Consider the following 24999-nt stretch of genomic DNA (forward strand, 5'->3'; position numbering starts at 1 on the left):
GTATTGATGTGTCTTATGTCTGTGTAATTTTATACTCCTTTGTCATTCTTATGTCTATGATGAGCCATAGTAGTGTCACTGTTGTGACTGCAAAATATTATTACGTCTTTGATTTTTTTGTAGCTAGCTAGCTAGCTAGCTAGATAGATAGATAGATAGATAGATAGATAGATAGATAGATAGATAGATAGATAGATAGATAGATAGATAGATACTTTATTCTATCTATCTATCAAATGTCACATTATGTCACTAAGTGAACCCTTCTTAGGATACTAAATGCACACTATGTAAGGTTTAGACACAGATATTGTAGGTCTCCTTTTTCTGTGTTCACACTTGATGCTTTTTCATTTGCTTTGTTGATGCAACTGTGGCAAAAGCAACAAGCAAAATGTAAATGCAGATTTTTCAGTCCGTACAAGCGAGATATGATGCAGGACAGTGACAAAAACCAAAACAAATGACTCCAGTAAATTCCTCTGACCGATAGTATAGTACTGCTTGGATCACTACAACCATATTCAAAAGGGGAGGATAAACCACAGTTTCCCAAGTGATGTTGTTCTTTCGGCTGCTCCCTGTTCAAGGTCGCCACAGCGGATCATCTGGTCCACATATTTGATTTGGATGTCTTTCCTGTAACCCTACTATTTTATCCGGGCTTGAGACTGGCACTGAGAGTTAGTACCTTGCCCAGGAATCGAACCCAAGCTGCAGCAATGACAGTGTGGGATCCTGTCACTGGACCACCAGGGGACTCAATATAAAATATAAAATGCTAATATTGTGAAATGTACATTTTATACATTTTAGATTTCAGTCTATACATTATGCTACCAACTCATATCTGCAGTCACGCCACTGGCAGAATGGGTTCACAGCTGTCTTTAAAACATCACTACTACACTGTTCTTTAAAACTGTGGGATGTGTGTGTGTGTGTGTGTGTCCTGTGAAACTAGACACTTCAGGCTAATGAGCCAATGTCAGCTTGTCAGCGTAAACTGTTTCTTACAACAAACTGCCACATAAATTGCAGTTAAAAAGGATGGTCTGTCTAGCCGCCTGGTATATTGCACACAGTGTGTTTGGTCTATTGATTCGTTTTTGTCTGCCATCTTTGTTAGTGATGTGAAGGGATGATGATTTAGATATGTTCTTTCTGAGACTTTTGTTTATGGTAGCTTTACTCCACAGCCAGTCAGAGGGTCTATTTTAGAAGCATGAAAACTGGAGGCATTTTATTGGCTCAAATAGAGGGAAAACCTGTGGAAATAAATGATTTATGATTGACAGGAGAAACTCAGTCTGGTGGGTTTTGTGATGATGTAGTCTGTCTGCAACAGGCACATATGAGCTGTAATCGCTGGCTTGCACACTGGCTTTTCACTAAGATTAAAATATTTTCACGCTTGACTTAGTTTAGGTGCGCTCGCCACTTTTAAAACAAAATTGCTGTGTCTCGTGCTTAAGGAGGAAGACATTTCCTGAATTATAATGCATTATTCAGAATGAACAGATGTCTTCTAAACAGATACAAATACAGATATGAATAGGAAGCACAGTATTCATTTTTTGAAAGCTTGCCAACAATGCTTCTTGAGGATAATGGTGTATATCAGACTCATAATCCCACGGGACAAAAAAAAAAAAAAAAATCATGTAAAGAGGTTTTTACTTTCATCCATGTGAGCAGCCAAATATTTATTAATGGGAATGTGAGGCGCTGCATGTTGTATATAAAGTTCATTTAGTCATCCTTAGTAACTGATTGGTGAGGGTTGCAGTCTCATATTTTGCCAAGTGATGTTTTTCTTTCAGCTGCTCCCTGTTCCGGAGCATCTGGTCTGCATATTTGATTTGGTTCAGGTTTTACACCCTTTCTTATGCCCTTTCTTATGCAACCCTACTATTTTATCTGGGCTTGGGACTGGCACTGAGAGTTAATGCTCAGTGGCTGGGTTAAGTCCCTGCCCAGGAGTTGAACCCACGCTGCAGTAATGAGATTGTGGGATCCTGTCACTGGACCACCAGGGTCTAAGTGCTACAATATAAAATATAAAATGCTAATAATGTTGTAATATGCTACAAGGTAGGGTTTTTCTTATTTTTTATTTTTTGTTCTGGGAAGTAGAATTACCTGATCTCACAGACCGGTTGCTGGAAGTGCTAGTATTTACACCATTTTTTTCCAGTATTTTTAGAGGCATAATGGTAAAGTTCCTCTTTCACTGGTGAAAAAAATACTTACTATGGCGTAATTAACATATTCATTAGGGGTGTTATATGATCAGAAACAGCGACATGACCGGGATATGGTCTTGAGTTTGGATTGGCTACTACGCCATGCTGCATTTCACCATGTCTGATAAAATAGTGCTATTTAATGTTCCTGATTTTAGGGACAGTCTGTTAATGTGTAGGAGCTGCAGTCTGAATGTTATGGTCATTAACTCACCTTTATTGGCACATTTATGGACTTGTGAGAAACAGGTTATGGCCATCTTCTAAGACCTTACTAGCTCTATCTCATCTTCACATCTTTCTAGAATTCACAATTCTTATTTTACTTGCATACTCTCAGGACTTGCAAGAATGCTCAATCACCCACTTTGCTTATTTGGTGTAGTGGAACTGCGAGGAGAGGGTAGTGTTGTTCAGTCAGACGCAGGCAAACAGCTAAACGTACACAGAGTCCAGAAAGGTAATGCTGGAAAACTTGTCTGTCTACTGCATGACACAAGGATTGGATTCTCAATAAGCTTCTTTCTCTCACGCACCATGAGGCAAGCTTAAACCTGCTGCCATGTTGACATAGCAATGGGTAAGTCCCTGAAAATAAATAAACTTAAATAAACGCAGGTAAACACCTGAGTAGGAGGAAATCCGGGTTTGCTAAATTGTCAGATTGTCAGGAGCGATGATGTCAGGTGCTGTCTGTGCATGGGCTTCCCTGCTTTTTGCTGGAGAAATCCTCACACTTCTGGGACTGAAGGATACAGATCTCTCGTGCTGGTCTTGACAGTTCTTTGCTCATTCAACTGAATCGACTGAATAACTGCTGGAGTTTTCCAGACCCCCAACCCCCAACCCCCCCACCAACACCACCACCACCACACACACACACAAAAAAAAGAAGATTCAGCTACGCTTACAAGCAGTGGGATAATGATGCATGTTAATTATAGCAGTGTGCATGAATGTTTAGAGGTGCTCACATCGTTCGTGCGCACTGAGCCGTTCTCATTGAGGTTTTTTAGTCTTTCTGCAATCCATGTCCGCTACTTCGCCTGGGTGACTACGGCATCATCTCCAGTCGAGGGTAAACAGTTTGTAATGTGAGTCAATATTGTGAGGAAGTTTGCTCCGTTTTGGCTTATTGAAATCATGGAAGCGTTACTTTCTCACGTTCCCAAATTAACTTGAGCAACTCCAAGTGAAACACTTTCATCAGCTAATGAATCCATTTGATGCTGTCAGCAAAATGAATCAATACCCCCTCCCTGACACCCCTCCCCGAAACCCTCAGTTCCCAGAGGAGCACTCTTCTCCTTCTATCCATTCCTCTACTCCTGCTCGTGCTCTAGCAGTGGCAGGCTGTCTTTGATCCATGCTAATCTAATTAACACTTAAACAGCAACACCTGTGCTCTTCAGCGTAAGTACCGCTGCCACTTCCCAGATGGGTCTTTGATGGCCCTGATGGAGCTGATGAGGAACGGCCCTATTCCCTCCTCCTCCTCCTTTTTATCTCTTCCTTTCCCTCCTCCTTCCCCTCTCTTAACTGGGCCAGGGTTGTAATAGGAGGCTATTTCGAGCCTGGATTCATTTCTAACCACTTTGTAATTGACAGCGATTAGTCTGTGGCTGGATGATGCACCTGATTAGATTAGCACTGCTCTTTTTTATGCTATGCACCCTAAACCCCAACCTTGATCCCAATTAGCCTTGCTCTTATCAGCTCTTGAGAGAGTAAGGCACTTATCATCAGCTCACTAATTGGCCTGATGAAGCTTGGTAAATATGGTCAATGTAGTTTTACACTGATGGTGCAGAGGTACTATTTGTATTTCTGTATGTGTGTGTCATAGTATGCATGGACAATATATATGTATATATATATGCTCATACTAGTAATTACAAATTCTGAGTGAGCTTTATCCTCAACATCAGTAACCATGGTGACTCACATGCATTCACACGCACCCAGGGCAATTTATCTTAGTCCACTTACCTTAGTGGCTAGTACTTATACCTCTGGGGATGGGGATTTGATTCCAGCTTTTGCTCTGTGTTAGTGGAGTTTGCAGGTTCTCCTAATATTTCACTGGTTTCCTCTGGGTACTTTGTTTTCCTCTCCCAGTCCAGAGCGCTGCGCTATAGGTTGAGTGGCGTCTCTAAATTGTCCTTAGTATGTAAATGAGTGTGTGATCGTGCCCTGCAGTAGGTTGCCACCTGTCCAGGATGTCCCGTTCCTTGTGCTCCAAGTCCCTTGGAATAGGCTTCAGGTTCATTCCAACCCAGTGTAAGATAAGCACTACAGATAATGGATAGATAGTTGTATAGATGGACAGTTCATATACCAGTGTGAGGAAACTGGAGAACCTGGAGGAAACATTGAAAGAACATGTGATACTCCTGTAAACAAAGCTCAAGATCGCACCCTGAAGCTGTGAGGTGACAACAACCCAAAGCTTATTTTGTTGCATGACACTATAGTCAACAAGTGTTTATGTTCTGGCCAAATTATGGGAAAATTTATATCATTGCCAAGGGCTAGAGTTTCTAGGCCACATCATTTCATCACCACTCATGAAGCACTGAGCGGAGTCTGCAGTTTCACATGATTGCACCTCAGCCATGTCCCTGGCATCATCTCATTTCTGCTCATGTCCTTCTGAGTTGCAGGAAGTTTGTGCTTCTAGAATAGAGAGCCACAGGGCTCAGTAGATGTTTGAAATATTAGAGGTGGAAAAAAGTGAAAGATCAATCCCCTTCCCCACATCTCATATGTTCCCTCACACACAAACAGATGGCAAGTTTCAACTTCTGCTGCGGCAACTGAGCAAGTGCAAACACACCCCACACACACACACACACACACAAACACACACCACAAGATTTGGCAGTGACTGTACAAGTTTCTGGAACTGTACTAGAGCGGTGAACTCCATTCTTCCAAAAGATATTCCCTCAACTAGAGTCTTGATGGTGGTGGAGAGTGCTGTAAACCATGTCAGCCAAAAATCTCCTGTAGATTATTCATACTCATACAGTTTCTCACGAGCAAAACATACAAAAACTTACACGTATCTCAATCACAGTTAAATAGCACTTTAATATCTGAATATATCCTTAGGTGAAAAGCAAGAAAATTCACCACCAATTCCACTACAAACCCTAAAATCTACAATTTTTGTTATTAATTTAGTTTTCTTTTAGTTTGTAATATGTTATTATATATAATTAAATATGGCCATATAGATATGTGTTTATTTTTATACTAGCCTGTATTTACAGATTATTTTATTGATATTTTTTAACATTTTAATTTCATTTATCTTCAATAACATTTTTGTTTTGCTTACATTTGTTTTAAACTTTTATTTATTATTAACTTGAATATTTTATTTAATCCATTATTGTTTTGTAGCTGCTGCTGAAGTATCACCCATCAATGAATCATTCCAAGTTTAATAATAAGATCTTTAAATTATTGTTCTAGATACAAATAACAATTGGTGGATGGTGGTTCTATTTCTGTCTCCACCCGTTGTGTGTGTGTAAAGTTTGCATGTTTTCTCAAAGCTTCAGAGGTTTACTCCAGGTACTCCAGATTTCGTCTCCAAGTCCAGAGACATGCAAAATAGGTTGTTTGGCATTAGTGTGTGAATGGGTTTGTGAGTATGTGTATGATTGTGTCCTGTGATGAGTTGCCACTCCATCTAGGGTGTCCCCTTCCTTGTGCATTGAGTCACTGGGATAGACTCCAGGTTCCTCTGTAGGATATTTAACATCATGGATCAACATTTGTTATCTAGGCCAGTGACAAAACGCCCATTTTGCTATGGCATGAAGCTCGTAAACAACTTGCTAAAAGCATGCCATTTGTCTGTGCATATGATCACTGCTGTGGTGAGAATAGGTGAAACAATTCTGGCCCTGATAGAGGGAACAGAGATATGCTGGTCAGTTTTGCATAGCAATATGGCCTACAGTCAGTCAGTCCTACAAAATGAACTACAGTATACTCTACAGTATATGTACCTTCTGAAATATATACACTGTTCATTCATTTGTGTTTTGTTTGAATACCAATATACACTTATCATCATTAATCCTCAGACCTCAGTGGAAACGGCCTCCTGGGCCATGCAGCCATAATTACACAAAGAGAACCCTTGTCACAACAGCATTCATGAAGAGCCACTCATCCGAATTGGAATGGCATGGCTTTCCCAGATCGATTGTCATGTATTAGCATACTGCAGCGTCAGTGCTTTAGTCATTTAGATTGTTAATACGTCTGTGTTCATTTTTCATGCTAATTAGTTTGAGTCTCATGATTCACTTACACACTGAGTGTGGCTTTTTTTGGGCTCCATTAGTATGTTATGAATCAACCAGTCAAGCGTGGAGAAATCCATCAGCACAACTCGGCTTGGCTACTTGAGATCACTGATTAAAGAAATAAGACAAATGAAAGTATAAGACATGATGCATCCTATAAGGCACTTAGGGAAGGTAGCACTGTGTATAAATCATTCATGTAGGTTTTTCTTTTTTTCTTCGTTCTTTTTAATGGGTGGAAAGATAGTCAGCGTGTTACTCAGTACTATCAGATCCCCCTGTGTGTGCGATAATCACAAACAAGAAACCAGAAGGATTGATGGATTGACTCATCTAAACATGTTCGCTTTCTTAAGCTTTGCCTTAAAGCATTTTAGAAAGTTCTTTTTTTTTTCTCCACAAAATGCCATAAAACTACAGTTTAATAAGGAAACAGGAGTGGGTCAAGCCTGAGTGCCCTAGAAAAACCACATGATTTTTATGTGGCTAAAATTAAGGACTGTCATGGAGATTAATCAAATGCCCCACTGTTCACTACCAGGGCTACAGAGCTCCAATAAGCAGTCCTGCTGTGTGTCAGAGTCTGTAGAAGAGCTCTATGTTAAGGTAGTGTGTGTGTGTGTTGCTGAGGGTGGATTTGGCTCAAAGGTTTTCTTTTAGTTTCTGAGGTTAAGGTTAGGTTTAGATTTAGGATTAAACATAGTGTTATTTAGCTCTATTACTAATTACTAATAATTACTAATTACAAAGATACATGTGTGTGTGTGTGTTAACGTGTGTTCATATGAGTGCATCTAGGGACTAGTCTTGTTTCGTACCAGTCAAAGCCTCTTCCTTAGAAAGCAGAGTAGAGAGCCAGAAAAAAAACTCTCTTGAGTAAATCTTCTGAAAATGTACAAGCTAATCTAAGCTAATATGGTTGCCTTTAAAGAAAATATTGGGAATTATCCAATTAATGACCTTCCTGTTAGCAAATGACTATAGATACATGTATGTTTGTTATTAGTGTTTGTTAATTAATCTGAGCTCAACCTGATGGAGTGTATGTGTTTTTAGTGGCTGCTGTTTATTTATCATTCAACTACTCTTGCAAACTCTTGCAGGAAAATGTTTTTCTTCTCCTTTGATATATTCTTAATAAAGTGACTTGACATATATAAAAATCCTTTCAGTGGCCATTCGAGCATAAACATGTGTTTGGATATAATAGTGTGTACAAATAAATTCAGAAACAACTGTCAGCCTGGATAAATCAGAATATGTTGGTTATTAATATTTCTCCTCATTTTGGTCCACTCCCGTCCACATCAAAATACATTTTCGAATCACAGAAATTAACTGAAAGCTTTTTTCTAAAATGTCCTTTGTATGTGGATCTCAGAGAGAGATGCTGTGACAGGATGCAACTGCAGGGAAAGCAGTTCTAATAAATCCATATTATCAAGAGCAAACCAGAACAAAACACCAGGAAGACATTCAGAAAGAACAAAGAATTGCTAATGACTGCTGTGAATCACACGGAGCGTATACTGCACCGAGTCTGAATGATGAAAGTGTTTATAAAAAGAGTCCAGAGCTCCTCTGTGACTGGAAGTGTGGTAGTGTATATGAGTGTGTTGTAGGGATGGTAGTATGTGGAGGCTATGTCTGTAGGCTGGTGTGTGTACTGGGGAATGGAGTTCGGGTTTAGTGGTGACATGACAGTGGATGGGAAAAACATCTGTCTTTGAAAACAGTGACATCACAGTGTTAAGCCATGCATGAGGTTCCGAATGTGCTAGCACTTCGTTTATCATGATTTGGCTCATGCACAGAATATGATTCCTACTTTAATGCTCCTTTATCCACTGCTTTGGTGGTACAGTACAAACTGTTCTGCACACAAGATTTTGGATTTGGGTCTTGTTGATTTCCACATCATCGTCAGGGCACACATATGTGCTCGTCATTTTTTGTTTTAGAGCTGTTGGCCACCTTGGTACGTTTCCATGTTTGACCTTCTGTACACTTTCATATGCACACTCCAGACTTTATTACTGAGGCTTTTTTTTACATAAAAACTTTAAAAACAATCCCACTGAGATATTGTTTTTCGGAGTGTTTTCAAATTGTTTTTTTGCATTTTGCAGAGATCGTATTATAAACTCTCCATTTACATATTGATGAAGTCTAAGCACCAAATTTAATGTAAAATGTGTACAGTGTGCTTTAATTAATAGCCCAAGCGATTTGCTTGCCCGTAAACTGTGAGCACACAGTCTTTCTCTGTTTCTGCAGCGAGTTGTGACTCAGATGTTTCCAAATTTAGACTTTGCGTATGACTAACACACACACACACACACACACACACACACCTTTGACATACATCACAGCACCCTAATAAAATAACTATCTGATCTTATCGGTGCCGAAAATCACACATTTATTCACTTTTATTTATTCACAGAATGTGCATCTGGTGTGAAAACGCTAACACATCTGGTGCCTTAAAATCTTTCAGATAATAGATAAGAAAAAAAAAAAAAAAGTAATGAAGCACAAAGTGTAAAATAAGAATAATACCCTTGCTCAACGATTGAGGAGTGAGGAAAAGGAAATAGGAGGACAGAAAATTGCAATAATTTTCAGTAAGTATAAAACAGAAAAAGCTCTGCAAGGTAGAGACATCATCATTTTTCGAACTTTAGATAAAAGCAAAAGTTTCAGTCAAAATGAAAGGAGTGAATGGAAATGTGCAAAAAAAAAACAAAAAAAAAAACAATTACCGCAAACCAATAGGAATAAAAGGTGGACCTGAGGGCAGAGGACCCGAGGGCAGATATGGACAGAGTTAGAAGTTGTTTTTTTTTTTTAGACAGCACAATGTCTTCTCTTCTTTTTTTTTTAATTCATCTAATTCCCAAAAGCTTCTCTAAGGACTTTTTGTGTGGATCATTATGTTCTTGAGGGATGAAAGAAGAAGGATGAGTGAATAAGCACAGGGTTTGGGAGATGAGGCCACAGAGTTAATTATGGCATTGCACCTTTTCGTGAGGACCCAGAAATTATTTTAGTGAGAGCTTTTTAATTATTTGGCTTTTTTTATAATGCTTATCATATCTCTAGCTGTTTGGACAGAATTCATGTATCGTTTTTATTTAAGCGCCCTGGAGCCTGCTTGAATATTTGCTTGAACGTATATTCAACATCTTTTAATTTTTTCTTTAATCTTTTCTAAAGAAAAAAAAATGTAAAAAAGCATTTTCCCAAGAACACTAGCAAATGCATTTAAACCTTTAGTTCAATGAGAACCTTTCTAAAAGACCCAAACCGTTTTTGTTATTTTTAATTTTTTTTTAATAATTAATGAAATTCGTAATTAATGTCTAACACTACTGTGTTGGATAAGATTAAATTGTTCAATCAGTTAAAGTAAAGACATTTTTGCTTCATTGTGTTAAAAAAGCCCTAGAGCAGTCCAGAGAACTGACTCCTGGTCCTATTGGAAAACTGTGACCTGGGGGTTTACTTATAAGCCGAAGCGTAGTGCAGTCTGCATCAGGTGAGAAAGCGAACTGCCTTGCTGCCACATGCTGAATAATGGGATTGGTTAAGCTTGTCACATGACTTCTTGTTTCAAGCTGTGTGATGGCCTGTTGAGTAGATGGAACTCCTTACTGATTATCTATAATAATATGGATGCTGGTTTTCTTATATGAGTTTTCTTATATGAGATCCTCCTTTACAGTTATGGCATGCCATGCTGTTCACCACTCGAGTGTTGGTACTAACAGAAATGAAATCAAACAGCGAATAAATTAACCTTGTACTTACAGCTTTGCGAATCTACATACACAAAAAGTACCATATGGATATGTGTAGTAATACCACAGTTGTTATGGACTTAAGGAATGTAGGTGTACAAAAACACCATGAGGTAACATCTCAGCATGATGATTAAGTAGAGAAATCAATCGAGCCATGCTGTTATAGGAAAATATTCATCAGTGAGGTGATGTGGGTTGATAATACCCTTGAAGTTCGTTATTTCCCAATAACAGTTCTGCCTGAAGTGGTTCATTCCACTTATATCACAGCAGTTTGCCAAGCTTTGTTTTTGTTTGTTTTGTTTTGTAAATTATGAAAGACTGAAATCATATATATATTTTTTTCTTTTATAATTACATTTAACGCTGTGGAATGTCTATGATGCATAGTTGTCGTGCTTGAAGACTTTTTTGGACTGTTCTGTGACAGTTTCCTTGACGCTGAAGACTCCTTTCCAAATGCTACATAAACATCTCATAAACATCTCTTAACATCTCACAACCAAATTAAGAATTACAAAATCGACAACAACAACAACAAAAAACCTTAATGTGCAGCATCTGATATGCAAATCCTTGTTTACTTTATAGACAGTAACATTTTATAACTAGCACATTAATATGAACATTATAGCTGGAACTACTGACAGAGCTGCTGTTTTAGAAAATGAGGAAAACCAGTAGACGAAGTGACTGCTCCACAACAAACAGACAGAGAAACCTCGAATCTCATATAAGCGGATAGTCAGATTTCAATTTCTCTGACCAATCAGAATAAAGAACTCAACAGAGATGCGATATAAATCATTTGTAACCATTTCAAATAACATGACAAGCATTTTCAGACTCATGTACGCATTTAATGATAACCTGTGAAAAAATAGATAGAATCTAATAATAGCTATTGTCCATTAGTTTTGATTTAGTGAAGACATGCCTCAGACATCCTTCTCAATCTCTCTCAGAAGGTCACTGATGTGATTGGCCGATAAAGCAGAATGGAAGAACTCGGGAATTACTTTACTCATTATGATGTTGTCATGTCACACAGGAGTTTCATACGAGGGCTTTGACACCAGTGAGATTAAATCTCCTCTCACCTTCCTCTCATCCAGATGGATGTTTTTTTTTTCTAACTCACAGGCCTGTGAAGGACCATCTGTTTATCGCTGGTAAATAATTTCTGAGCTGGTTGTTGGTGACATCCATCCTAGCCAATCTCTGTGACCATCTGCAACAGCACATGCAGCAGAAAGCTCCATGTGCCCTGCTGTGGTTTTCCACTGATCTCCAGTCAGGTGGATTACGACACAATCACACTTTATTATCAAAAACAGATGAAGCTGTCTGGTTCAGTGTTAGAGCAGAACCATGGGAGAATGAGCGTTGTGAATTAGAACACTGGTTGCGACAAAGCGATATTTTATTTTCTGGCAGGTTAAAGAGAGCAACAGAGAAATGATGTTAGTGAGTATTCATGGCTGCCTTTGACTACATTCACATTTTGTCCCACAATAAGTGAACAAAAAAATGACCTTTTAATCATTTTTGTTTGTTTTGTGTAGGGCTTCAAATTAAGGGGAAGTTGCAATGCCATTAACTGTGTATTTGTATATACTTAGTGCTCCAAATGACCACACATATAACTGTCCATTTTTTTATTTTGTTAATAAAATGTGTCCCAGAAACAATTCTACATCGTAATTATTATATAATTGTTCTCAAATATAGATTTACATGGGGCCATTTCTTAAAATCTTTTTGTTTCTACTAGCTTGCGATGTTTTCTAACAATTTCATTGGTTTTGTTTCCTAAAATATAAAGAAACTAGTACCTTAAAAAATACCATGATCATGTACTTAGTGAATGAACACTGTACATTCATGTTAATTGTCCTACAAGCTTCTTTCTCACTGCCCCTATGGTCCAAAGGTAAAAGACTCCTGGACATGCAACTTTTTTGTTGCGTCCCACTTTCAGTGGGATCTAATCTCAAGCAGATGTCCTTTTGGGCAAGCTTTTCACAAAAGAAGACCTTCCTTGAGAGGGAGGTTGTTGCTTCCTGATCTTCACATGTTGTGTACACTGAGACTAGACTTGACAGTTGATTGCTGTGTGGTCCTGGACTTCCTGGACCCTGCCTTCAGGTCACATTGAAGGAGTTGGTGTCAGTTCTGCTTGCAATTTTTTTAACATTTAGACCCTATGGCACATTGTTACAAAATTTATAGAAATATAATGTTGTTCAGCCTTTACCCTAAAGCAGATTATGAAATGTGATATCTTGTATGATACATTTCTTCAGAACTTTTAGTTGATGCACATTTTGCTTAAGAAATATTTGACTGTTGGCCCCTGCTGGGTCCCAGTCTACCTGGGTGGAGCCCTGCTTTCAGATCTGGTTGAAGGACTTGGTTCCACCTTTATTTGAGAAATATTTGAGCATTTGTGCCTGAGGGGGGTGAAGCTGAAGGAAGTGGATCTGTAAATAAAGAATCAACAGAATCAGGCACAATTTTGTTTTTTTGAAATCTGACATGGAGATGAAAAGATTGGAAACTTCTAACCAAAAGCATATAACTCCCCTGCAGTGGTGTACACTACTTACTACTTGAGTGGCCCAATCCTCCTTCTCTGTATGCTCCATTAAAAACTTTACCAGTAAAGAAGATTGATGACAGACTTACATTGATTTTGCAATCTTTTTATGTTAGCCAGCATGTTGGGTTATTCCTTGTGTTCCTTGAGATGTGCAGGTTGATGCATATTACATGGCTTTATGGGTGAGTGTAAGTAAGCATTTATTAAAAAAAAGATTTATTAACCAACCAGCAAGGCAAACAAATCCAAATCAGAGGGCAAAAATCAAACTGGTTAACAAGCACGGTCCAAAATACCAGGAAATACAGTCCGCAATGTGAACAATGCAAAAAACATAATCCAAATAGTGAAAATTGAGAAAACAGAGCAAATAGACAAACACAGAAAACACTAGCAAATGTCTGTTCTACCGGAAGTGGAAGCATTGACCTGAAAGTGGTCAGAATTCCGGCCATGGCTCCCTCTGACGGTTAGGAAAGGAGGATTATATGTGGATCCATTACAGTGTCCTTTTAGTTTGGCTAGATGGTACCATTCTGCTTATTGTTAAAGGTTGTAGTATATTTTATAATTAATGTATAATCTATTGTCTGTATTTATTGTATTTATTGACTTTCCCCTGTCTGTTGTTTCATGCCAAGTGTTGCACCATGATTCTGGTGAAAATCAATTGCTTTTCTAACATTATATTTGTATCTTATGCAAGAAACAATAACAAAGCCAGTTTGACTTCACTTGACTTGGTCCATGGAGTTCACAAGCTGCCTGTCAGTCTATTTAATTGTAGATTCACTGTCCATTTTAATAAGAACACCCAAACATGTATGCAATTCTAATCAGCCAATCATGTGGCAGTAGCACAGTGCATAAAATCATGCAGATACAGGTCAAAAGCTTCATTTAATGCTTTCATCATACACCAGAATAAAGAAAAAAGTGTGATCTCCGTGACTTTAACCTTGGCATGGTTATTGGTGCCAGATGGCCTGGTTTGAGTATTTCAGAAACTGCTGTTCTGGGATTTTCACCCACAACAATCTCTAGTGTTTATACAGACTGGTGTAAAAAAAGTAACGTGTGTGAAGTGTCTGTAGGCGGAAAGATCAGAGAAGAATGAACAGTCGTCTGAGCTGCCAGGAAGTCTATAGTAACTTAAATAATTACTCTTTACAGCAGTGGTGGGCAGAAAAGCATCTCAGGAAGCACAACACATCAAACCTTGATGTGGATGAGTTACAGCTGAGTTATCTGTGGCAATCATGGGGACAGACTCACTCAAATGAGACAGCTAAAGACTGGAAAAAGACCAAATGGTTTGTTTTCTAAGCTACAACTGTCCAGGTAGGGCGAGTGTGTCCCCACGATTGCCTCAGATTTTGCTTTTGTTTTGAGATGCTTTTCTACTCAGCATGGTTGTAAAGAGTGTTACTATCTTCCCTGGCAGCTCGGACCAACCTGGCAATTTTCCATTGACCTCTTATATCAACAAGGAACACAACAAGAGAAATGGAAAGCTGCAACATTATTTGTTTGAAAGAAATTTACTGACTGACTACCATGCCAGGGGCAAGGAGCACAAATAAAAAGCTCACATCCGCTGTTACCCTGGGTCCTCTGTGTTCTCAAAGTGGTGTACTGCCGAGATTACTACAGAGGTACTCATTGCTATATCTTCAGGCAGAGATACTTGTTCTGCTAGAACTCAATAAACCCGCACATGCCCCACACTCGCTACTATCAGGAGCAAAGCCTGAGCAAAACTTAAAAGCAAAGCAAAGAGCAAAGAGCAAAAATTGCTATGAGTCCTGCATTGAAGCCTATCATGCTTCATGATTTCAAGAGGTTTTTCCAAACTTATAAGAACGAGAAGGGATAAATTGCAGATCTCAGTTAAATTTTGTTAGAAATTGAAAGTTGGGCGATGTTTGCATGGGGTATAATTATTTTTCTTGCTTTTACTCAATCATTCTTTTCTGTGAAACTGCATAATTAGGGCGAGTCAAGAAGTAATCCTGCAAATGGTTCAGATCATTTGGTCTTCTTGTGTGCTTTACTTCTCTGTAAAGCACTGAACACATCCCGAAGATAAAAAGAGGCGTTTAATCCTTCGCTGTGCTCCGAGTTGCTTTTGAAAAATTATACACACTGTATGATCATTGAAGACAAAACAGAGCATGGTTGAAACAGTCAACTGTGTGAGCCACGTGCTGCCTGGGGATTATTTGAAACAGATGGATGGGTTTTATTACTATGGTACTTGAAATGGCACTGAGTGGAATTTCAGTAGGGAAAATAAATGTTTGCATTAACACTTCCACCATGTGTAATATGCTGTTGCTTTGCAATTTTGTGCGAGGCATACTATTACAAATGCTAAGAACCTAGTAATTATTTTGAGTATATTGGTTTTCTTCTGGGAATAAGATTTATTTTCCATATGCAAGGAACATTTCTGCCAGAAATATACATTTGTTAAGAGACATTACCAGTTTGTCTTCATCAGTTAGAAATGATAAAGGCCAGTGTTCATTTTTTTCTATCTAAATAAAGTCACATGCTACTGTAGAAAGAATTTTTTAAAAGTATGTTTAAGAACTTTATATTAACAATATCCAAGTCCACAGGATTTCCGTGATGCATAACACTCTTGCTTGTGGGCTGGACATTTGGAACACAGGAATGGAATGATATTAAATGCTAATTTTTCCCCACTGTAATATCACACCACGTTACAAAACTTCAAGATGCAGCAATTCTCATCCTCCAACATGCCTTTACACATTCCTAGTATGAGCTCTCTCTTTTTTTCTGGCTCTTCTTTTTGTTGGTTATTCACCGATGAACCTTTGTGGTTAACATCCCACAACGTAGTCTGAAGCATATGCTCCGAGAACCTGCTCCATTCTCAATTTCTTTAAAGTCAATAAAAGGGTTTGTTGCTTAATGTTTAATTTCCCTTGTTTCACCAGATTAAGTAAAGTGTAAATACTTTTTCAGAACTGTTGTAATTGTTTTTATTGCTTATCGGCAAAGCTTAACAAACGGTAAATTAGCATTGACTGAACAATTACTTGAAGTCAAATCAAATCACCAGTTGGAGACCAGTTAACTCTTACTATGACTGGGTTTCTTCTAAACATTGAGTGAAATGTGTCTGGCAATTAAACAACAATTGTGTATTGTCGCTTTCTACAGACGCTGCCCACCACACAGTACGAGCTGGAGATTGTGGCTAAAGACATGGCAGGAAGTGAGGTTGGATTGACAGGAACTGCCACTGCCACCATCACCATCACAGACAGAAATGATCACGCACCTGAGTTCACGCACTCACTGGTAGGACATTTTATTTGTTCTTGGCTTTGTCCTCATTCAGAGTGATGATAAATATAGAGAGGAGCGTGAGGCAGTAGTTCAATTTCGTTATTGGGCCTGGATAAATCTTCTAATATTAAAGCTTAAATGCATGAAGTGTGACCTTTTTTGTCCTCCTCTACCTCATCCATTTTCTCAGTCACACCCCTATCTATGTGGTATTCCTCTATATTAACATCCAGCAAACAGATTCAGAAAAGCTAGAATCTTTTCAATTAGAGATGTTCTGATTAATAATCTTCATGCAAATCAATTTGAAAACTTGATTCAGATTTTATAAGATATTATGCCATGAATGCGGCCAAAGCAGATGCAAATTTTCAACATTTTGCGAAAAATGAATCAATTACTTCTAGTTTCATAGTAGTAATTCATTTATATTAGTTGCTGAAGAATATAAACTATACCTCCGCAGCACTTAATCCTCAATTCTGGTTGGTCAGGAGGTGTCTTTTCATTTTTGGTATCTCTCACATTAGTGTCAGCTCTATTTCAGTTCACAGGTTTATGCTAATGCATTCAATTTAATACATGACTGATTCTATAGCAACAACTCATCCATATAAGTAATGTAAAAACTTGGAAAGTCTTTTTTTTGTACACTAAAGACTGGTGTACATAACCGTTTCTTTTGCAAGGTACAGATTACAGAGTGTTAATACCTTCATTAACATAAGGCTTACCATGTGACCTACAAACCTTAACAGAGAGGAGGAGAAGATAAACATACTTAATGAAAAGCAACTTTATTCATAAAATGGACAATGCATAATGTGGCTCATTTATCAATCGTCTATCAGACTTTTAGTTACATGGACATTTCTATGTAAGCCAAACTGAAGGAGAAGTTTCTGCCAGACTTATTTTTTTTTTTTAGGAAAGCTGAATTTCTTTGCATTCACATGCATATGTACAAAGTGGAAAGAGATTTTGACTATTTCTATCAGCTAAGGCATTTATTTATGGCAAACACAGCATTTATACAGCAGTAATTCTTTTGTTATAATGAAGTGGTTAGCTGGTTAGTTATTGTCCTTTATTTAAAGAATCATTTAAAGAAGAATTGTATTTTTCAGGAATATACAAAAGTGCAGAAATCCATGCAAATTATACGAATTGACGAATTTTTATAGGCATTTTTTTTTCCAGATTTAGAGAATTTTTATGAATACCATATTTCATAAAACACTTGTAAGAATGATTTTTGTATGATTTTTTAAATCCTTTTGTATCTAGCTTAATAAATGAGCCCCAATAGCTTAAAATAATGGGGTAAACTTATTTATTATATATTGATCTTATCATCTCATTAAGTTGATGCTGAAATTTGAGTGAAAGTTTGATATAGCGATATGTATTATGTCCTTATGACAGTACTATATATTCCTCATATATGGAAATGTTTTATGTGAATTTGAGAATTGACAAAATAATAAGACAGGTTTTTAATGGATTCAAGTATCAAGTCTATTTGACAAAGAATGTACAGCATTTTGTAATTGTTTTACGGTGCACCGGTTTATTTGTTTCAGTGACTGAGAAAATATCTATGAAATTCTGGGGTAAATATGCGACAAACAAAATCGAAAATATATTTTGTTCATTTGTTATGAAATGTTTTGACGCTGCAGATTTCTATAGCAGCCCATCTTGAGAGTATTACTTAAAGAGTGCACTTATACTGCATGCAGTGTAGCACCTTCTTTAGCTAATAGAGTAAAATGATGTATTCTTCTCTGAAAAAAAAAAGGAAAAGGATAACTTGTGCTATTCAGGGTTATCATTATCACAAGGATAAAACACTTATAAGCCTCTTAGCAGTTTTTTTTTTAAACTGTAATTACATGGTGTCCATTTAAGCGTTCTAAAGGTAATCTCGACTAAGTTTTGTCTTATTCACAGGAAACTGTGATTTGAATTATAAAGGAGTCAGCAAGATTCTTCTTCCTCACAAGAACATGCCTGTAGGTGGATTGGCCAAACATAAATTACCTTTAAGTATAAATTTGTGTATGAGTGTGTGTGCATGAGTATGCGTGTGTGTGTGTGTGTGTGTGTGTGTGTGTGGTGTCCTGCAATGGACTGATATCCCGTTCAGGGTGTATTCCCACCTCACACCCAGTGTTCCTGAGATCCACTGTAACCCCAAGCTTACTGAAAGTGAGTAAGTAAGTTGTGAGGCTCCCTCCAGAGGTGTGGCACAGTGTGGGTTTAGATGCAGTGTGTGTTGTGAATGAGAGTGTGTGTCATCTGTGTATTACATCCATGCTTGGTTGTGTAGAAGGAACCATTAAGACAGGAGTGTAATTGAGCAGTCTTTGTGGCATTTCTTTTATTTATTCATTTTTTTCTTTCTTATTCTATCTATCTATCTATCTATCTATCTATCTATCTATCTATCTATCTATCTATCTATCTATCTATCTATCTATCTATCTATCTATCTATCTATCTATCTATCTATCTATCTATCTATCTATCTATCTATCTATCTATCTATCTATCCCTACCTGCCTTCCTTCTAGGGACACAGAATGAGTGCCCAAAACTACCTCTTTATTCACACACACACTTTCTGTTCTTATTCTGTTCCGAGTTTTTCCCATGGATAGGCAAAGTGAGCGCTGGCAGCACATCCATCATTTAAGACTGAGACGCAGCTCAGTGACACAGTGACAGCTGTGATTCACACACGCGTGGGTGATGGACTGGATCTCACACACAAGCTGTTGTCCTCTGTGACCTTTGCTTTTTAAACTAATTGTAATTGTAATACCAGGGCTTTGTCATGCAGGGACTACACTTCTCTTCACTACAAAGTGTGTGTGTGTGTGTCTGCCTGCCACACTTTTAGCCTTTACAATGTACTCAGCAAGCACAACCAGAGAGAACCATTTAGCACAGTGAGGCATTGCAAAAAGCAGTTAAACTACCTCACCATTACTTCCCACTGGTGATGAATTTTTCAGAATGTGCCACCTTTGCACTTAGAAGTAGTGAGAAATAGAGGAGAGAGAGAGAGAGAGAGAAAGGGAGAGAGAGAGAGAGAGAGAGAGAGAGAGAGAGAGCAGGACAGGGTGGTGTGATGCTGAGCCACTGATATAGTGAGTCATGTGCTTTTTAATGGAAATGCCCTGAGATCATGTCAGGGTCTCAAATGCATCACCTCATCTTGCTTTCTACTCTCCTGGCCTGCTCCCATGATGCATTGCAGTGTCTGAGGCCTCTGGCTGAGGTATGTGGGTGTTCTGGTCCTTTTTTCAGTGTACTGCACATCTGTCCAGGCCTTTGCCTTATGCTCCTATTTCTCATTCTGCTTTAACTCAGTGGAGAAATCGTCTGTGAAAGAAGTGCATAAGGCTGTCGTATTTGAAGCACATCCTTTAAGTGAGACATCATAAACTGCTGCATCATCAAAAAAAATAGTGCATCCGTCCTATAAATTATTCTTTTTAAAAAGAGTACAGTTGTACTTTAGTCTTTTAGACAACTTCGGATGATTTTTGTTAGACATTTTATACACACAACACATTGTAATGAAGCTATTTGGGTATTATACGGGATACAGTGGTGCTCACTATTACTGAACACTGTATATTATACGCTCATCACCCACTTTCATACAGCGGCTCATTCAGGCAAGTGCTTCAGTTAATGGGGAGAATGGGGATCTCAGAATAGGGAACACATATCAGGAGGTGAATTTACATTTCTGCTGATTTTTTAAAACATTTTTATCAAGTAATATATTAATTGCTTAATGTTTAATATGCAACATAAAATATAAAAGTTCCTCAGATGAAGATGATAGGGAAGAAGGAAAGCTAATATTACCGGATGGATCTGTAACAGGAACGCACAAATCATCATGAGCTAGCCCGCTAGAACATGGGCTGTCACACCTCCTCTCACTCTACCTTTTCTCAGCCACACCCCCTCTCAGCCATGCTTTCTCTTAACCACACCCCCTCTCAGTCACAACTTCTCATAACCACCCTCCCCTCAGCCACAACTTCTTATAACCACAACCCCTCTCAGCTACAACTTCTAATAACCACACCCCACTTAGCCACGACTTCTCTTAACCACACCCCCTCTCGGCCACAACTTCTCCTAACCACAACCCCTCTCAACCACAACTTCACTTAACCACACCCCACTTAGCCACAACTTCTCCTATACACACCCCCTCTCAGCCACAACTTCTCATAACCACACCCCCTCTCAACCACAACTTCACTTAACCACACCCCACTTAGCCACAACTTCTCCTAACCACATTCCTTCTCAGCCACAACTTTTCATAACCAAACCCCCTCTCAGCTCCAACGTCTCATAACCACACCCCCTCTCAGCCACACCTCTCCTCAGCCACGCCCCCTCTTAAATAAGCTGACCAACTTATTACTTATTTGTTTACTCTCACCTGCTGCTTAATACCTCTTTAATTTCCTGTATAAATATAATTATGTTTGTAACTCACTCTGTTATATGCTTTAAAATATATTTGAATTTATTATACGCAACATTCCAGTTTGAAATACTGTTTAATATTTCTCAGTTATGCATGCTATGAGACATTTTATTTAGTTCTTTTATGCTTCCCCAGTTTCAGTAGTAGAAGCACACACATTCTCTCCACACGTCACTACTGGGCTTTTTAAAAATTTGCTAATTTTAAATGAACTTGCACTTGCTTGCTTTCTTGGTTCCTTTAAGTTGAGTATGGCTGCAGTAGAGAAGAGAAGGTTTTGTTTCACTTCTGAAAAGTGAAGTTATTTTCATCCGAATCAGGTGTCAGAGTCTTTCTCTAGCAATTGAGGCTGGTGGTCAAGAACAAAATATAGGGTAAGAGCTGTTATTATTACTTATCCAGGTTTTCCTGTAGACAGTTTTTCTTGTCTAGACCCAGTCTAGTGTCTGCGGCTTGCAATGACTCATTGTTCTGAGTTTTATTTCGTAAGAAGTTTTTGTACCACCTCTTGATGCTTTCTTTGATAATTCATCATGAAATACACCCATATCACTGTTATTTCTGTCATCTGGTCATTCGCATCACAACTTACACTTACCCTTAGATCACATAGTGTCACATGGTATCAGATGTTGGTATTGGAACACATATTAGAAATATGAATATGATCAAATGAGCAGCGTATCGATGGACCCTAATCATAGATATAATAAATACACCTTTTAAAGGTTATTGTGACAGGTGGAAGTTCTCTTAAAACCTAATAAATGTGTGTGTAAGTAAAGAGAAAATGATAACTTGCAATATAACAAACAAATGGCATCATGTCATTATACAATTTGCAATTATATAACATTGATATAATAGTCACCTTAAAACCTTTAACATAAGCCTTACATAAATGTACAGAAGATGAATCAATACAGTACATGAATGTGTTATAAAAACTTTATTTTTTTCAATGAGAATAAGTAGGTGTAATTATATGTTTTCTTTCAGTTTTTAAATGATTTATGGACTTGCTTATAAATCTTTTGTGAAGTAGCTAAATTTTATATACAATTACCAGAAATATATCTTATTATTTGTTACCATAAATAATAAGATATAAAGCTGTCTGTGTGTTTTATGGAAATTAAATTTTTTTAATTTAATTTTTGTTGAATGTCTAGAATTAGTCCCAAGCATATTCAGGGATAGATATTTTCAACTCCCAGACTGAACTAAAACACAACCTAGTGCTTGTTGTTCTTATTGTACTTGCATGCAGAAATGCTCACTGGAGTACACTTAATAATTGAGCAAAAGAGAGCTACTGGATGTAGGGTGTATATTACAAGTGCATGTAATTTAGTCCACTCTTTTAGCATGAACTAAATGGATGATAATTTATTGCAATCAATCAAACGGGCCAATTTATACTCCCAAGTACAATTAGGCACCTTTTGCTCTTATTAACGAGAAATAGAGACAACAATCCACTTGTGGCAAACAATAAAGCCTGAAAATAAAATAAATAACTCTCAGCATCAGAAACCTTTCATAGCACATTTTGTTCAAGGAGGTAAAAGGTTCATTATTATTATTATTATTATTATTATTATTATTTTACTCAATTTTAATGTATTATAAAAAAAAATAGCATCATGAATTTTACCTGAACTTTATTTGGGTGCAGGAAATCCTCTTAACTCACCCCAACTTCATTCTAACTATTCCCATGTCCGATGTACTCTTGTTTGCTCCTGTTGTGATACTATGAAAATAATTGTGTACCAAAGCTCCTTGGAAATCATAGCATTATTTTGCAACATTCGTCTGTATCTACATTATCGATATGAGGTGAAGAGTATGTTTATTTTATGACAGTTCTTCCCCATTATCTTTCCTGTTCCACCACTTCATTTTTCTTCATTACCCAAACCTGTCTCCAAGTTGCATCATGATGATCTCATCCAGACAAAAATCACCCTAACAGCATCTCGCGTTACTTTTTTTCTCAAACTTTCTCATACTCAGAATAGCCTGTTCTACCATGGTATGAAAATCAACTTTGGGGAACCGCCACAATAATTAACCATAATCCCATTTTTATGAGGTTGGCAGAGGAGAAAAGCTGACTCAGATTCTCTTGACATGTTATTCATTTTCACGGCTGCTCAGTGTTAGAAGATTAATGGCAGCATTGATGAAATCCAGCATCACTGCAGCATTAATTCTGTGTTCTATAATGTTGCTTCATATTGTATGTACTGCACATTTTTTGACGTAAAAAGCATATTCTAAAATTTCAACCTAAAATTGTATTCATTCTTTAAAAAATGAGAGCTCCACAGTTGGTTGTGTAGCCATCTCACAACTCCAGGGTCCTTGGCTTTATCCTGAATTTGGGTTGTTTTCATGTTGAGCCAATGTTCTTCCCATGTTGTTGTTGAAGTGACAACTCTAGTACATAAACTCAGTGTTCCAGTAATACTAGATCCATCTGGTAATCCGCGGGTGAATCCAGTAAACATAATTAACCTCTATGGCTATGATCAACAAACAGGCATATATCATAACATGAGGATAATCCATAATTAAAATAAAATCAGATGGGGGTGAAAACCAGGAAACATAGAAATATGATTCAGAATGGAACAAGACACATAGCACGATAAGATAAAAGACAAGGTATATGTAACCAGGGGCAAACACAGTACAGGTGAACACTGTAGGGTAATCATTCAGTCACAGGACAGGGCAAAGACAGGTCTAGAACATAAACAAAACATAACATGAACCCAAAATAAAATGGCGTGAAAGCAGTGCTTGTCATGCTCAGAATTGTACCACACACTGAGAGGGAGGAACTTGTGACAGATTTTCTCTGGGTTGCTCTTGTTCCTTCCCACACTGGTGACTCTAAATTGTCACTAGGTCTGAATGAGTATGTGAATCTGTGTTCACATGATGCCCTGCAGTGGACTAGCATGATACCCAGACTGTAATCCCACCTCACACCCAGTATTTTTTGGGATAAGTTCCAAATTCACCATTACCCTGACCAGAATAAAGTGCTTACTGCAGATGAATGTTAAAAAGTGCAATCAATATGTCATCCTATTTAAACATAAACAAGCATTCAGACATCATTAGCCATTCCCTAAGATTCAGTGTTGATTTTTCATAAATAGCCTGCTCATAAATAAAGCAAATCATGTGGCTGCAACTCTCGAGAGTGAAAGCATCAAAAGGTCAAGCTGTTTGATTAAACAGTGGAAGGGTCATAAAGTAAATCTGTGACTTTCATGGTGGAATGATTGTCGGTGCCAGACATGGTGGTTACAGTATTTTAGAAACAGATGGTATATCACTGTTTTCATGCATTGCTATGTCAAAGGGGCATGGTAATTTAATATTTAGCATGTTTGCATCATATCTCCAGGGTTAAGTTGTGCTTTGGGGGTTTCCTCTGTGTACTCCATTATCCTTCACCAGTCAACAGTTAAATTGTCATTATTTGCCACATATACACTGATCAGGCATAACATTATGAGCACTGAGAGGTGAAGTGAATAACACTGATGATCTCCTCATCATGGTACCTGTTAGTGGGTGGGATATATTAGGCAGCAAGTGAACATTTTGTTCTCAAAGTTGATGTGTTAGAAGCAGGAAAAATGGGCAAGCGTAAGGATTTGAGATTCGAGTTTGACAAGGGCCAAATTGTGATGGCTAGACAACTGGATCAGAGCATCTCCAAAAATACAGCTCTTGTGGGGTGTTCCCGGTCTGCAGTGGTCAGTATCTATCAAAAGTATCCTTCACGTCCTTTAAGTGCTTTAAGTCCTGTAAGTATCCTCGCAACTTACAGGACTTAAAGGATCTTCTGCTAACATCTTGGTGCCAGATACCACAGCTCAGGGATCTAGTCGATGCCTTGATGGGACAGGGTTGTTTTGGCAGCAGTAGAGGGACCAACACAATATTAGGCAGGTGGTCATAATGTTATGTTTGAAAAGTGTACATTACTGCACAGTGAAATTCTTTCTTTGCATATCCCATCCTAGGGGTTTGGGGTCAGAGCACAGGGTCAGCCATGTTGCAGCACCTCTGGAGCAGGTGGCCTTGCTCAAGGGCCTAACGGTTGCAGCTTGGTGGCGCTGGGGTTTGAACCCCGATTTTCCAA

At 38.0% G+C, this 24999-nt stretch overlaps 1 protein-coding gene across 1 annotated transcript in view; it reads left to right on the forward strand.

Annotated features, from left to right (window-relative positions):
- The window catches only part of cdh13 (cadherin 13, H-cadherin (heart)), a 344517-nt gene that overhangs the window by 258460 nt on the left and 61058 nt on the right, over positions 1-24999 (forward strand). Inside the window, exon 9 of the mRNA XM_058388412.1 lies at positions 16175-16315. Coding sequence (XP_058244395.1) covers positions 16175-16315 — 141 coding nt within the window. The remainder of the gene's footprint in view (positions 1-16174; positions 16316-24999) is intronic.

The sequence above is a fragment of the Hemibagrus wyckioides genome, linkage group LG04, assembly GCF_019097595.1.
Source record: "Hemibagrus wyckioides isolate EC202008001 linkage group LG04, SWU_Hwy_1.0, whole genome shotgun sequence".
NCBI classification, from domain to species: domain Eukaryota; kingdom Metazoa; phylum Chordata; class Actinopteri; order Siluriformes; family Bagridae; genus Hemibagrus; species Hemibagrus wyckioides.